We start from the raw sequence: 16,523 nt of genomic DNA, 5'->3' as shown, positions 1-16,523 counted from the left end.
GCTGGGGTTGGGGGGGGGGGGTCACCATACATGAGGGACTGCACTAAAGGGTTGAAGCATCAAGAAGGGTTAGACCCACTGCTTTGGGGCCTGAGAGGTCCACAGAGTTGGCACTTGACCCTGGGAGCTGCAGTGGCTGCTATCAGAGCCACTATCCAAAACCTGGGGTTGCCTTAGGGCTTAGCAGAGATGTCAGTCTCCTACACCTCCACACAAGTTGGAGGCAACCAGAACCGGCAAGCTCCAGCCTCAATGCCCTCGATGGTTTGGTGAGAAACACCGTCTTCCTTAGTACCTACCCACTGCAGGATGGCATACCACGGGGAGAGCTCTTTTGCTCACTCAGATGGAGCTAAGTACAAGATGGAGGTAAAACCAGACAAGCTAGAGAAGAGGAGGCCCTCATCCAGCTGGGGGTGCATCTTACCTCCGAGAGCAGTTTTGAGACGATTTCCAGTGGGGCCTGGTTGATAGAATCATCCTGCAGCGGGGACGTGAGAGCCATGTCCACCAGCGTCCGTATCTCCTTCAAGACAACCTCCCAGCGGCTCGGGTTACTCAGGACTTTCTTGTATTTGTAAATCTTTTTCTGGGTGGAAAGAAGGGGGGGTTGGGGGGGGAGAGAGATGGGAATACATCACCGATTTAGCAAACCACTCAAGATGACCAAAGAACTTCTCTGGCTGGGGTGAAAAGGCCCTGGGAAGTTGTCAACCTGGCCTGAATTTTCCCCAAAAGGAAATGGATACATGAAGAAAGAAACAGACTCCATCCAAGGTCAAGGGTGCGTCTGCAGACAGGCAGGCTCCGAACGCCCGGAACAGCAGTTTCCCACCCTGTTCCCAGTGACACATAAAAAGGAATTAGGAAACTGCTCTTTGAGTAGAATCTCCTGCCAAACTCAGTCCCCAAGTCGCCAAGCACGGTTAAGAATGGGAATGTTCCCGGCCCACAGAAAGCTTTCTATGAGCCGAGTTTCTGCCTAGGCAGATCCTATGAGCTCTCTTGGCAAGTGGCATTCAGACAAAGAGGTGGATGGTCAGGAGGAAGGCTCAGTTGCAGCCAGGTGGGGACCGAGTCCAGGACGGCTGGAGGAAACTGGGCGAGGAAAACGGAGGCTCGCTCACCTCGCTCAGTGCTGCCTCCAAACCCGAATGGAGGGCAGGGCTGTGGCCTCCTGGATTTGAGGCACCCTTAGTTCCGCCTCTCTGACATCATGGAAACAGAGGCCACGGAGGGCGGCGGTCCAAGCCAAGCGTTCCCCCTCCCGTCTCTGTTTCTGTGGCTGCCTGCCTGGCCCTGTGCCGCCCCGCTTGCTGGGCCTCTCAACAGAATGAACTTCATCACTTACTGCTAAACTCCTTGCTCCTCCAGAGAAGCCTAATCTTAGAGTCACAGCACCCCATACCAGCAGCCAGCGGGGGCGGGGTGGTGGTGGTGCTGACATACCATGACCTCAGAGCCAAACACTGAAGGAAAAGAAAAGAAAAGAGAAAGGGAGGGGTCCTCTCTGGTAACCCAGGCTCAACCTGAAGGCCACTGGGGTCTTCCTGGGCCATTTCTGAATTAAGAATTATTCAACAGTCTTAAGGCCTGGGCTCAAAAGGAAGTCTTTAGAGGGCATATCCCAACCCAAATGGATAGGGATGGAACCAGGGTAAGAATGACTCCTTTAAGAAATCATTTCACTTTTAGAGCCCTAGGTCCCACATCTCTGGGCAGAGAAATTGGTCCCAGATTCAGTGGGACCCATGTCAATCTTGGATCTGTATAGGTCATTTTTTCTATGAGGTCACACCAAAAAAATCACATCCCAGAGAGGAGCGGAGCCAATGTGAGTGAAGCTCTAACACGTAATTTGTCTCTTTGGATACAAACAGCAAACCCATCTCTTATCACACACTCCCTGCTTTCCTGGTGCATAAAACTCGTATCTATAAGGTGTTTTTCTGTTTTCTTGAGGTTTTCTTGAGATAGGGGGTCAAGCAACCCGGGGTGGTGTGCTTTCCCATGTGCCTCCACCTCCCAAGTGCTGGGGTTACAGGTGAGTGCCAGTGCACCTAGCTCCCGGTGGTGTTTTTTAAGTTCTTCCCTCTCATCTGGTTCTTCTCCTGTCTTTACTCTAGTTCCTTCATAGGCCTACCTGCCCCATTCCCCTCTCTTGCTTGACCGCATGGCTTTGTGCTGGAGCCTCTGTTCTCCACAGTGCTCCTTGATCCTCCAAGGCTGACAGAGGCTGATACTGGCTACCACACAGAGGGTAGAAGAGAACCAGATCAGGTTCAGACATGCACATTCTGAGGACAAAAGAATCATGGCAGGTTCTGCTCAGGCCCGAGCACCCCCGTGACAATTAAATTGGCTGTGCTGATGAAGAGGGTGCCCAGAAGCATGTCCCTAACATTATTGCTTTAATGACAAAATACACCCTGATCCAAACAGGCTGCATTGAACCCGTCACTAGTGCCTTTCTGGCTGCTGGTGACTGACCCTCCCCTGAGCTCTGGTCTCACAGATTTCAATGTGTGCTAGAGAACCATGTCCTTGTCAAAAGATCTTTATTATTTTTATTTTTTCAAATTTCATCGCAATGAGGATCGCCAGGACAATCCATCCTTAGGGCAATCCCACAGCAGACTCCACTTGTGCACAATGGAAGCTCTCGGCGTGGACGTGGATCCATTTTGGTGGCCAGCTGCAAGCTATTATGTTTGAAAGAATTACTTATTTCTATAAAGATGATAGGCACTCATTTTAAAGAAAATTGAAACCATACCGAAAAGCATAAAGAGGAAGAGAAAGGAAAAGAAAAAACCTTGAAAATCCTATAATCCAGAAATAGCCATCATTAATGTGGCACACATGGTCCTGGCCACCCCTCATGTAAACTCTGCAAACATGGCTGTGGTGGCACATGCCTGCAACCCAATATTCATCTGGACGCCAGAGATCATGGCCATGAGGTAGCTCAGCCAGGAAAATGCCTCCAGGGCAAGCATGAAGATCTGAGTTCAAATCCCCAGCACCCACATAGAAAAGCTAAGCGTATGTGCCTATGATCCCAGCACGGAGGAGGTGGAGATAGGAGGATCCTCGGGGCTCACTGGCTTAGCTGAATCAGTGAGCTCCAGCCACAGGAAGAGATCCCGCCTCAAACACATGGAACGTAACTAAGAAAGACACCAAACTCTGACACTCACTCCATTACACACACTTAACATCAGATAGGAGCAGGCACATTGTTAGCTAGGTTCTGTTGAGCACCACTGTAAAGCCCTGGGAGCTGGAGTCTTAGCCCAAGGTTAGACCACCCTGCAAGCAGCCTCTCAGCCACAGGACTGAGTTCCAAGAACTTCTGATTGGCAGGGGGATGAAAAGAAACAGCAGAGAGTGAGAAAGAGACGAGGAGACCTTTTTCCTCATTGGCCATCTGAAGGCAAGATGGCTCTCCAGCAGCTCTACTGGAGTCCTGGGGGAAGTTCGGCCAGGGCTCGCACACTTGCTTCATCTGCGTTAATGGCCACAATCTAATCTAGAAATACGGGTGGAACAAGAGGCACCCGTGTTCCCACTGGCATGCAAAGGACACAGGCTTCGCTAAGTGACCTTAAATAAATTATTCCAGACCGTCGATCTACCCAGTGAAACAGATCATGCTTCTCTTTCTACATTAAAGAAAAAAAAAATTTAAAAACCCCAAACTTTAAGACCTTGTGGGGTGGGGGTGGGGGGCACCTTCTACCCTGATGATATGGAAACCAGACAATGTCTATGTGGGCAACAGAAAGTCAATCCTACAGGGGGCTCTCAGACACAGGTGGACTCACCTGGAACACAGGGCCATAGGCCTGCAGGCTCCCTTTATTCTAATACTTCTGCCTACCCAAGCCGAGATGTTCTCAAGGCCATAAGCATCCAGGACACTACTCCAGGGTGCCCGTGGTGAGCAGCCTGCATTAGCAGATGGTGCTGGGAGTGGGGCAGAGTGGCCGTAGCATCTGCTGTGGGCGGGGCTGTTGGAATCCTGATTCATAACACCGTCCCAGCCGGGGGGGGGGGGGGGGAATAACAAGGCTAAAGCCAGGTAGCCATGAAGAATCAAATTGGTACATGAGTCAAAACTGGCTGCAGGGCCTTTAACGGTCTCACCCTTTCTATCATGTCTTTCAGGACCAGTGGTGTCAAGGGGACTGGCAAGATGGGTCAGCCAAGAGACACAGAACGTATCAAGGCTGTTTGGTGGCAGGTAAGAGCCAGGAATAAACCCATGGGCTGGACATCAGTGACTAGTGGGTGAGTTACATGAGAGGGGCTGGGTCGGGCAGAACATCCAGAGTTCCAGGTCCTTAGCCACACCCCAAGTGACACGTTAGCATCATCCCAGAAACTCTGATGAGCTCAGCAGGCAGTGAGTCATGGTGGGGCTAAGATGAGGCCACTTCGAGAATCCTAGCTCTCTAGAAGCAACACAGTCTTCCCACTGAGCCTGCCTTGCCAGAAGCCATGAGTGGCTCATGTCCAATGTGTGCCTCATGGGCCACTGGAGTCCTTGACCTGAGTTGGGGAAGAAGGGGCAGGGGTCCTGGAGCTGTCTCGTGACTGGGCACATGACTGGTGTTAGTGTGGGGCTGGCAATATGCAGCCTGTGTTTAAACCCAGCTTTGGCTGTTTGTACACAATGACACCCCCCCCAATGGTCCTATGGGTTTTCTAAGAGTTATAAAATTCAAAGCAAACAGAATATGCAACAGAAACTGAGTGAGTGCAGTTCTCAGAGCCCCCAAAGAACTGCCATCTGGCCCTACATCAACAGCCCTTTGCCAAGCCGTGGTTCATGACTCAGATCCCAGTTTGGGAGAAGACCCGTGAAAAGATGCTCACAGCTGGTTATGGTGGCACACACCTGTCATGCCAACCTGGGAAGGGTAGGGGGGTTCGGGGAACAGAACCTCAAGGTCATCCTCAGCTAAGAGTTCAAGCCCAGCCTGGACTACCTGAGACTATGTTTCAAAAAACAAAATGAAAAAACAAACAAACAAACAAAACCCAAAAAGCAAAACAAATGAACAAAAATGGGGGTGGGAAGGATAATTCGCCATTATAAACTACTGGGGAAATACACATTTCAATGGTACAGAAATATCCACTGGGATGGCTGTGATGGAAAAGACGGACGATACCAAGTGTGGTCGAACCAATCCTGGTGCACTGCTCTTGGGGGCGGGGAATGTAAAAATGGAGAGTCACACGGCAAAACCATTCAACCATCCTTCCTTCCCATCCTCTTGATCTGGGGATCAAACCCAGCATGGTCTCCTTCCACTGATAAGTTTTACCCCAGCCTGTCTGACAGTCTGAACATACTAAGCACGCACTCACTACATAGCTAAGTAATTGTCTTTAACACCCCCACAGTCCCCCACCAAAAGGAAAAGCCAAGTCTCACAGAGGCAAATATGTATCAACCAAGAAGAGATCAATCTCCTTCAGAGAAGGAACTCATGGCTGAACAAGATGTGGCAGAGCCATGTACCAGAAAAAAAAAAAGAGAGTGAACTTATCACGTGACAACCCCGGGTCACTTCATGGCCACTGTGCTTGAGACAGAAGTCAGATATAAGGCATAAACTATATGGTTCCTTTTAAGGAATTGAAATTCCTAAACAAAAAAGTCCATTTACAGGCAGAAAGTGAACCAACCAGTGCTGGGACTGCGGAGGGGCAGCGGGGATTCACACAGGGCATCTTTAGGGTAGTAGCCATGTCCTGAAACCAGATTGGGATAACAGCTGGTCAAGCCCGTAAGTTTACTAAAATCATCAAGTAGTATTCTTATGATGGCTACATTTAATGACATACAACTTATACCTCAAATAAGCTATTTTAAAATATATATGCTATCCTAGAAAAACAGAGGTGGGCAGGCAGAGCCAAAAGCAGCATGGCCTGTTAAGAGCATGGGTTTTTGCAATAAGCAGACTTCAGCTCAAATCTCAGCTCTGATTCTACCATCTACCCGTTCATCTGACCGTTAGCTTTTTTAAAAAAAATTTATTTATTCTTATTTTATGTACCTTGGTGTTCCGCGTGCTTATATGTGAGGGTGTCCCCTGGAACTGGAACTACTACAGACAGTTATAAGCTGCCACGTGAGTGCTGGGATTATGAACCCAGGTCCTTTGGAAGAACATCCAGTGCTCTTAACCATGGCGCCATCTTTCCAGCCCCTGACCATCAGCTGTTCATGTACCTATCCTTCACCCACCCATCCACTCATTCACTTTATCTATGCATCCATCCATCCATCCATTCACCTTCCTATCTTCCATCTACTTAACCCATTCATCATCCATGTATCTACCCATTCCTCTACTTATCCATCCATATCCATCTACCCATTTCCCTACTCATTCACCAATCCGTCTCCCACCCATGAGTTTATCCACTCATCCATCCCAGCCTCACCCATCTATTCACTGCCCACTCACCCCCACCCACCCACTCATTACACACCCAACTAAGATCATGGGATACCTTATTCTACTATAACATGCCCAGTATTGTGCTAAGCCCTAAGGAGACTGAGGGAAGAAGAGCTGACCGGCCCTGGCGGGCGCGATGCACCTCATCGACTTCCTGGCTACACAACCACTGTAGATAATATCACCTACCAAGTCCTAGGAGGGAGTGGTCCAGAGCAGGCAAGACTAAGAAAGGCTCCCAGCATCTGTGGCAGAGCAGCACCAGGCAACAATAAACAGAACCAGCAGGCAGAGCCTCCTGTTTCCCCTCTGGCAGAGCCAGTCACTCCATGGCTGTCCTCACCCTCTCTGCTTGTCAGGGAAGGGACGTTACCTGGGCAACACCAGCCATCTCTCTGGAAACTGTTCCTGAGGTAGAAGCAGGAACAAGACACTGGGGTTCTCGAGCCTGAGAGAGTGGAGCCTCTTAGGTCTTCCACAGGAGACTAGCTGTCATCAGGTGGGTGTCCCTCACCAGGAGGTGTGGCTCGGAATGCACTGGAAACGCTCTTCGCGAGGATTGGGAGGGGGCCCCACGGCTCTGCTGCTTGCTGCAGCCTCTGAGGCTCGCGTGCACACAAGTACGCATGCTCCTCGTCACTTGTCACGGGTACTCTGAGGAGCTGCGGAGGGGAGGACGTCCCTGAGGAGATGGAACCAAGCGAGCTAGGGAGGATGGCTTTGACAGTTGATTTCTAGGTCTGGTATGGAGCTGCCTGGCCTGTCTGAATGCTACTGGACCCAGGGGGGCTTCTGACAGTCAACTTAATTAGAAGAAAATTTAAGTGGAAACCCAGTTCCTCAGCCAAACAAGTCACATAATGTCTCTGCAGCTGCTAGTGGCTGCCAGACAGGGGACACCCATTGCTGTCACCACAGAAGGAGCTATGGGGCACTGCTATGGCCCCATTGCCATGCCTAAGGTCTACCTCATCTGCTGCTCCAAAGAGCAGACCACTCTGTGCTCAACAAAAGGACAACCTCTACCTGCTTCCTTCCATAGGGAACACCAGGTTCTTTAAGTCCCTAGCTGGTGGGTGTGTCCAACCTTTTGACACTGCCACCTACAAAGTTCACATGAGAACCTGCACACGCACACACACACACACAAGCTAGCATGGATGCCCCTTATAATGTCAAGTAAGTTAACATTTTTTGCACTGGGCCACATTCAAAGCAATCCTCTTGCATATGAGTTATGGGCTCCCTGAACAGGGACCCCACCTTGGGCTTTCCCTCCAAGATGTGGTTTCACAGTGAAATATCCTACCTGGTCCCCAGCTGCTGGCACAGGTTTGGGAGGTGGTGGGATCTTCTCCATGTGGAGCCTAGTTGTTGGAAGCAGGTTGTGAGGGTGAGGTATGAAGGCTGTAGGCAGGCTGTGCTCCTGGCTCCACCTCTTTACTCCCTAGTTGCTATCATGTAACAAACAGCTACCACCTGTCCGCTGTCATGCTTGCTTCCCCACGGTGAGCTGCAAGCATGAACAAACTCCTGTCCCCCTGTGGCTGTTTCCATCCATCCGCCACTCTTATCACAGTGACAAGAAAAGTTACTAATTAATGTTTTGTCCCTCAGAGTCCCTTGCACACCCAGCAAGAAAGGCAGGCAGACTGACTATGCCCACGGAGACTCTACGCGCTCGCTATGGACTGCAGATGTTGGTGCGGGCAATCGGCCTTCTAAACATATCACCTACACCTATGAAAATGTCACCACGGAGCCCACCGCTGTGCACAATTAGCACACTAATAAAAGCATCAAAACACTGCAAATGCAGGCTGCCTTTGTCACAGGGTGGGCCCGTGTCATCTAGAAATATTCAGAGATCAAGGCGAAAGTGTTACGAGAATCCTTCCTTTGTCTCACGCTTCAAAGAGATCCTTCATCCCCCCACCTGCTCAAACTGTCACAGCTTTAGCTGTCAACTTGACAAAGCCCTAGAATCATCAGAAAAAGGGAACCTCCTGAATGTGGCCCGATGTAAAAGTGTTAAGTTACTCGATTATAAAGGGCACGCGTGCTTTGTGTCTGTGTGTGTCTGTGTGTATATATGTGTGTTTGTATGTGTGTGAATATATGTGTTTGTGTGTATGTGTGCTTGTGTGAGTGTGTGTATATGTGTTGGTGTGTTTTTATGTGTGCGAATATGTTTGAGTGTGTGTCTGTGTGCTTGTGTGTATGTCTGTATGTCTGTATATGTGTTTGTGTGTGTATGTGTGTGTGTGTGTGTATGTGTGTGTGTAGGGGGTTGTGGGTTCTCATGTAGGTTCCTGTGGACAAGTCATGTCTGTGAAGCATATTGATTATTAAGTGATGAAGTAAGGCCAAGCCCACTGTGGGAGGTGCCACCCCCTAGACAGATGGATCTGGGCTGTATAAACAAAGCTTCTGTTCCTGCCTTTATCTCCTGCTTTGGCTTCACTCAATGATGAACTATAACCTGTATGATGACATATTCCTTTTCTCCCCAAGTTACTTTTGGTCAAGGTGTTAATCATAGCAACAGAAAGCACATGAAGACAGAGATAGCCTGTGACCCTGTCTATGTGAAGACTCCAAGCCCGAGAGTCAGCCCCGCTGTCTTAGTTTTACAGACACGCCCATTACCAAGGTGAAAGTCACACATCACTGAACCACCAATCATCTCCAGGCATACAATCCTGTGGCACTTGGCACACCATGTGCAGCTGCCATCCCAAAGGAAACTGAGGACATTCAATTCAACAGTCAATGCCCCATCCCCTCCAACACCTCCTCTCTTTCCAGTTTCTGGACAAGTCACGAAGCTGGAGTCATACAACAAACACATGGTCTTTTGAGCCAGGCTTCTTGCACTCAGCGCGATAGCCTCAGAGTTGCTAGGCAGCCTCCTGGGTACCAACGCTCTACTCCTTCTCATGATGGAATTCACATGCCACTGTTGCTGAGCTTTCTGTCCACAGATAAGCACTGCGCTGTTCCCATCTCTGCCTCTGCTAACATCTGGATAGCCACAACCCCATCCTGTGACCATCATTGAACCATGTGGGTCTTTCAGGGGACCTAGATTTGGTCACCAGTCACTGCATGGTCACCTGCTGGCCCTTTCACCAGTAGAGGAATTTATTCATGGCTTTTTTCCCCCTTCAGGTGTGGGGGACAGGGAGGGGACATGAGGCACTGCAGCAATGCTATCAATTAGATAACAACGGCTGCCCACTAGACAGGAGCAGCTTCGGTGCATAACAGTTGTGACGAATGTAACTAGAACAATGCCACTAGAACGACTTCACTTTTTTTTGGAGGGCTCTATACCAGTCAGGCTCTGTGCCAAACATCTAATCTGTTATGTGCTTGTGTGTGTGTGTGTGTGTGTGTGTGTGTGTGTGTGTGTGCTTGTGTGTGCACGTCTTTGTGCTTTTGTGTGTGTGTGTTGCTGTTGCTGTGGGTACACATATGTGTGAGAATACAAGTGGAGATCAGAGGTCAGCCTCAGGTGTCTTTCTTCATTCTTCAGGAGTTCTCCATCTCATTTTTTGAGACAGGGTCGCTCACTGGCCTGCAACTTGCTGGTAAGCAATTAGAAACCCACCTGTCTCCACCTCTCAGCGCTGGGATTTCGAGAGTGCACCACCATGCCTGGCTTTTCCACATGGGTTCTGGGGTCTCCAAGCTTGCAAGGCAAGCTCTACTAAGCTTTCTCCCCCAGGCCTGCACATTAACTTCTGTAATCTCAACAGTACCTCGGGAAGGTGAACCCCACTTTAATAGATGAGAAAACAGGCTGAGCGATTAAGCCACGTAGATAGTGAGAGCCAGAGAGAACTGGAGTAGCCATGTCTGTAACCTAACCTCACATCAAGTAGGGTAAACCTGGGGCTGGAGGAATGGCTCAGCAGTTAAGAGATACTCTTCTAGAGGACCTAGCTCCTAGTACCTACATGGCAGCTCACAATCACCGATACCTACAATTGCAGGCAAGCTTACTGGTGCCTTCTATTGGCTTATGTGAGCACCTAACAAAGACATACATGGAGTCAAGGCCCATACACATAAATAAAACTTTTAAAACCTGTGCCTTCCATTCCTCAGTGTCTGTGGTCCCTTTCTGTCAGTTGGGAGAGCCTAGCTGATGTGTGCCTGAGAAGCCAGTTCCTGGGGAGATAGGTACTCTGTCTAAAAAAAAAGGACAGAGCTCAGACACTCAGCCTCCTAAGTGACCATCATAGACAGCCTCCCTGTAGCTATTACCGCTGCCATGGAAACAGCAGGACTCAGGTGGGTGTCCTGCTCTACTGGCTCTGGGCATCAGCTGGTTGCCTGGGTAACCATGAGTCTGGCTGGTGAGTGGATGACCCACCGAGGTGTCAGGCTCACAGCTGGGTACCACATCCCACTTGTACTGAATCCCAGGCACAAAGCGATCATCACACAGGTGAAGCGTGTGCTTCCCACCGAGTTCATGTTCCTTGTAGGCAGGGATGAGCCTTCCGCTTTCTCCACAGTTTGTACGAGGTATCTGAGCCGCTTGGAGTAATGAGATTGCTGCTGGCAGCTTGTTTAGGGCAAGGAGTAGGAGGACCTCAGCATTAACATCAGAGACACATCCTTCCAACCACTGCCACGGACAGGAAACCCTGGGATGGGGGAGTCTGGGACAAATGAAGACTTAGCCTTGCAGAGCTGGGTAGGGCCTAGAAGTCTACACCAAGGGCTTTCAGGAAACCCTGGAGACTCCAGAGCCCTAGAAGAAGCAAGATTCAACTCACATGTCTGATGGCTGGCTGTAGGGTAGACAGACCCCCAACCTGGGGCACACATCAGGGAGTGATGGAAGGAACCACTCCTTCATCTAGGGACACCCTATTGGCAGTGTGGGATGAACTGTGTCTCCCCAGAAGTTATATCCCAGTTCTAACTCTGGGCATCTGACTCTGTTCTTATTAGAAAACAGGGTCATGCTGGTCTAGGCTGAGTTCTGAACTGGTACCCTTGCAAAAAAATGCCACATGGAAGCACATACACACACACACACACCATACAACACACACACACACCATACAACATGTACAGGCACAGGCAGGAAGCTGAGTTGCATAGCCAGAAGTAAGAAGAGCCAAGGGTTGCCTGCAGTCCCTAGAAGCTGGACAAAGTCAAAGATACGCTCAGAAGCCTCCAAGGGGGCAAGATCCTGTTGATCACCTTGACTTTGAACTTCTGGCCCCAGAGCTATGAGACAGTGAATTCTGGTTGTTCTAGGACAGTTGGACTTGGCTGGGCGGTCTTGGGAAACCCACATACCTGGGGAGCAGCAGGTGAGGGTTGGCCTGGAACCCTGGCCCCTCACACCCGGCATGAGCCAGGCTGATCTATCTAGCCCTACCATTTCACCAAGGGGCCATAGTGAGAGAGACCCTCAACTCATCCTCCACTGGAATATGCTGGGTTTTCTTTTCCTTAGTCATCCATCCTAGCAATCTGTTCCCTGATTCCTCAGTAGACCATGAGGTCTGCATTACCACCCCAAAGCCTGCCTTGGCCCTTGCCACAGTGCCTAAGCCCCACCAGCCCCGTGTGGCCTCAAGCAGGCTGGGCGCTGGGCCCAGCCACCCACGACCTGCACACCTGCATCATCCGTGATGTCAGAGAGAACTACCTGGGGACCTGGCAGGCTGCAGGAAAAACTTCCAGGAGAATTCAGACAGGGACGTCAGCCACAGCTGACGTACGGTCCTTGGCAAAGAGGAACCACGGGGGAGGACTCTCTACCCGGCATCTTCCTTTCACAACAGCGGACACCGTCAAACCACCCACACATCAAGTCTTCTTCCCACAAGCTTCCCTGGTACTAACGCCTACCCTGACAACCGTACTAAGATGCTCAATCCTGAGTACACATCAGAAGCAACCTAAGGCTTAAGAGACTCTGTGCTTAGGCTAGACCCTTCTAGCCTGGTGTACTGTAGATGGGTGGTGTCCAGACATTGGTACTTTTGTGGGTGTTAGTATATTGAAGGTTTCTATCTGCACACCCCTGTTTCACAGTAGCATTGTTCACAACAGCCAAGAGATGGAAACAACCCAATTCACAAGCTTAGGAACCAACTGTAGCACACACATACACTGGAATATTACACAGCCTTCAAAAGGGAAGACACGCTGACGTGTGTTACAGCGCGCATGACCTGGAAGACATTGTGCTGAGTGACCTGTGGCCAAGCTTAATGTGATGCCACTTGTGTTAAGGTACTGACAGTATAATCAGCCCTATAGGTACGGCTTGTAGAATGACAGCTGTTGGGGGTTGGGACTGGGAAATGGGGCATTATCTTTTAACGGGGACAGAATCCTAGTCTGGGGGAAATAAGGGTGGTTGGTGGTCCTGGCAACATGCCGGTTAGAATGTGCTCTCAGACAAGCGGGTGGCAGGTGGGCTGGGCTAACTGCCTCTATGGGTGTCACTTCTCATTCTCTTCACACTACTGAGCCATTACGCTCAGGGGACACTGAGACGATCTGGGATCCTGTGTCAGCTATTAGTGTCCTGTCATACACCTGCTGGGAACTACTCTTAACCAGTCAGTTCCTGTTGCTTGCCCTACCTGCTTGCTTGCAGAGGGGACTCAGACTCTGACAAGGGACTCAGACTCTGACAAGAGCCTTGTAAGGCAGCAGCTACGGATGCCTGCTGCCATCTTGGCCAGTGTGAAGAGACCCTGACATTCTGGGTATCTTTTATTATCATGGTCCTGGAAACCTATCTCATCTAAAGACAGATACAGTCCCCTGCAAAGAGTCCGACACAAGCGTTGGTAGATCTGCACTGGTTTTTCTACCACTCCAAGAACAACACATTGACCTGACACAACCCTACTACCACAGAGCAGCTCGGTTAGGAGCTGACTTGTGTCCCTGCGAGTATCTCTGCTCGTCTATGGGTCTCGGTACATGCTATAGGGCCACCCTGTAAACTCAAAGCACCTGCTGTCACAAGGGCCTCGGGCTTCTGACATCAACTCTGGCCAAATTAGCTTTTCCCCAAGCCCTTCCTTCTCCAGACCTGCGCCAGCACCCCACTGGGCAAGTCTGATCACCTCTGGAAGAGTTAGGATGAATTCCTGTGTGGATGGATGTGGCTCCCCTTTTAAGTGTCCTGTTGAGCCAAGCCAGTGGGCAGCAGGAAACACTGAGGACCAACCCAGAACTGTGGGCCACCGTCCTCTCTTCCAGTGGCTACTCAATCACCATGCCACCCTGAAAGCATGACAGCACCCTGCTGCCCACCACAGCCTCCTGGGAGACAGAGGTCATGCCAAATGACGACGCTGCCTCCCGGTTATGTCTGGAAAACTCATCCACAAGAAGGAGGGGGTAAAAAAAAATCAAATAGAATTCCGCTTTAAAGGGCAGAAAGAGGGCTTACCCACAAACCATGTACGTGAAAACCCTCCCTGTGCGGCTTAGTGACTCATCCATCGGTCCCCATCAAAGCGTGTGCTCATGACACATGGAAGCTCCAGTCCCCTCCTTGCTTGGAAGGAAAAAAACAACCCACAGATGTCACTTCTTTCCACAATGCTGGGAGAGCCACCGTGCTGCTCCAGAGGCCCAGGCTGGGAGAGCCACCATGCTGCTCCAGAGGCCCAGGCTGGGAGAGCCACCATGCTGCTCCAGAGACCCAGGCTGGGAGAGCCCACTGTGCTGTGCCAGAGGTGCAGACAGGCCTTCACATCAACAGGGAAGTGAGGGATCTCAGCGCTCAACACCAGGTCTTTAGGAGGACAGTCTTAGTGCCCCAAGAACATGATAAAGACTCAGCTCTTCCGTCTTCTATCAAATACATGTGTGTGTGGCGCATGTGCGTGCATGGAAGCTCAGAAGCTAACACCTGGATATATTCTCTCTACATTGCCTCTGTCTCTGTCTCTGTCTCTCCTTCCCCCGCCCCCCCCCTTTCTTCTATTCTAAACAAGTTCTCTCATTAGGATGCTGATCAGGTGAGGCTGGATAATTAGTGAGCTCCAGGAATCTATCTTCTTTGCCCTGTCAGTGCTGCGGTAACGAGCATGTGCCACCATATCTGACTAAGAAAAAAGAGGAGGGGGTCTCCTGAGGGCCCTCTTTCCTACCCATCTTCCCCTCCTCTCCCCCACTCTCTAGCCTTGCTGCTTGGGGTAGGTCACTGTCTCTAGTGTGGGTTCCAGATGTTTGCTCTGTGGAATAGGGAGGCCAGTTCCCTAGGGTGAGGACTGGTTAGCAGAGCCCCTTGTGCTGTTTGGAGACAACTCAAATCCTCTTTCTCGGTCCTTTTGGGAACCCTGTTGCCTAATATGGATGGCAGTGAATTTGAAGATCTGAAGCCCCATCTGGCCGCTTTGAGCTGAACCAGCCTGCCCCTGTTCACCTGTGGTTCGATCCCTGATACACGGGCTCCACAGGGCCGACCAGTAGCCTTCCCACTGGACAAATGCCTGAGAGAAACAACTCCAAGAAGGAAGTTCTTGTTTGGCTCACAGCTTCAAAGGTTGCTGTTCAGACCTGTCAGACTCCATTGTTTCTGGGCTTGAGGAAGGACAGAGTGACGGACGGGTAAGTATGCTGTAGGCTGAGGAGGGCTCTCAACTCACTGCAGCCAAGAAACAAAGAGAAGGACAGAGAACAAGGCTAGGGGTAAAATATGTCTTTCGAAGGGATACCTCTAGGGACTTACTTCCTCCAGGGAGGTCCCCAACGCCTAAAGTGTCCATCAATAATCAATTCTCAGTAATGTTATTAAATCTTGTTTGGGTCTGTCAAAGTATCGATCCACTTAGGATTGCCCCAGGAATCACTCACTTCCAAAAAGCCCATCAGCTGGCAACCAATCCCCTCCCCTTAACACTCTGGTATAAATATTAAATGGAAAGTTCCAGAATTACATTGCCCAGAAGTTTATCATTTCGGCACTGTTTCAAGCAGTATAACGAAGGCTAGTAACAGCCCGCTCTGGCTTCCGGTCGGATGCGGTGTGTCCATGTTGTATATGCCACTAGCCTGTCAGGAATATCTCCTTAACCAATCAGCTGTTGTGGTGCCAGGGTTTGCACTTACCTTGTGCTCCCTTGACTTAATAACGGTCTCTGGATACACAAAAAACAGCTTGAGGGCATCAAGCAAGGGCGTACGGATGGACCCTGGAACTGGGTGGTCTGGAACTTGGCAGAACACAAGCCACATCACAGAGACACAGAGCTCGGGGCCAGCTGGTGCCCTTTGGAAGGGCTGAAGCAAGGGATATGGTGGACCTCTCCCCCCCATGTACAGACACCCCACCATATCTAAGAGGAACAAAGACCTGAAAGGTGAATGGAGGAGAATCCTGAGGTGTTTTAAAAGGAGAAACGGTCAGAGCAGCCTGTTAGGCCACCGGCAGGGACAGCCACCAGGAAGGCAGGCTTGAGAAGGGAGACATGCTTTTCCACTCTTACACTTTTCCGTGGTTTTAAAGGACGGCCGTAGACCTGTGCTTTCTGTAATTTGGTTTTTGAATAATTTGGTTTTCGATTAATTTGGTTTTCATACACGAGTTATGGATCTGCATCACCCCACCCCACCTCCCGCCAACTCCTCCCATGCCCACCCTTACTCCTCAAACTATAACTTCTTCCTTAGTTACTATTGCTACACACACATGCATAACCTATTACAAGGATAAACTTTATATACATATAATAGAACCTACTGAGTCCACTTAGTATTGGTCTTATGGCGATGTGCTCAGGATGACCATCGGGGACTGTATGATCCATCGGGTAGCTCATCCCTGAATGACATCGATTGTCACTGTTTCAGTGGCTACTTATCAAATGCAGTAGGATTTCTTCTGTCCACACTGTTATGACAGCTGGTACCATTATGTAGGTCTAGTTTAAACAACTCTATTGCTGAAATTGTGTGGGTACGGCACCCCTATCACACTTACATGCATGCTATTTATAACATGTGGACAATCTTTCTCTCCCCTCTACCAAAATTTTCTCT

General features: G+C 50.0%; 1 protein-coding gene across 4 annotated transcripts in view; it reads right to left on the bottom strand.

The window, feature by feature from the left end:
* Cmip (c-Maf inducing protein) overlaps positions 1-16,523 on the bottom strand; it is a 200,999-nt gene that overhangs the window by 47,531 nt on the left and 136,945 nt on the right. For 2 of the 4 annotated variants that reach the window (XM_034522505.2, XM_076915941.1), the window contains exon 4: positions 428-589. In XM_034522505.2, coding sequence (XP_034378396.1) covers positions 428-589 — 162 coding nt within the window. Of the gene's footprint in view, positions 1-427; positions 590-6,855; positions 7,038-7,791; positions 7,913-16,523 lie in introns of those variants that run through there. The other 2 variants (XM_076915942.1, XM_076915943.1) reach the window with 2 other exon arrangements.

Source organism: Arvicanthis niloticus, chromosome 18 (assembly GCF_011762505.2).
Source record: "Arvicanthis niloticus isolate mArvNil1 chromosome 18, mArvNil1.pat.X, whole genome shotgun sequence".
Lineage (NCBI taxonomy): Eukaryota > Metazoa > Chordata > Mammalia > Rodentia > Muridae > Arvicanthis > Arvicanthis niloticus.
This window is presented reverse-complemented; position numbering and strand designations above follow the sequence as displayed.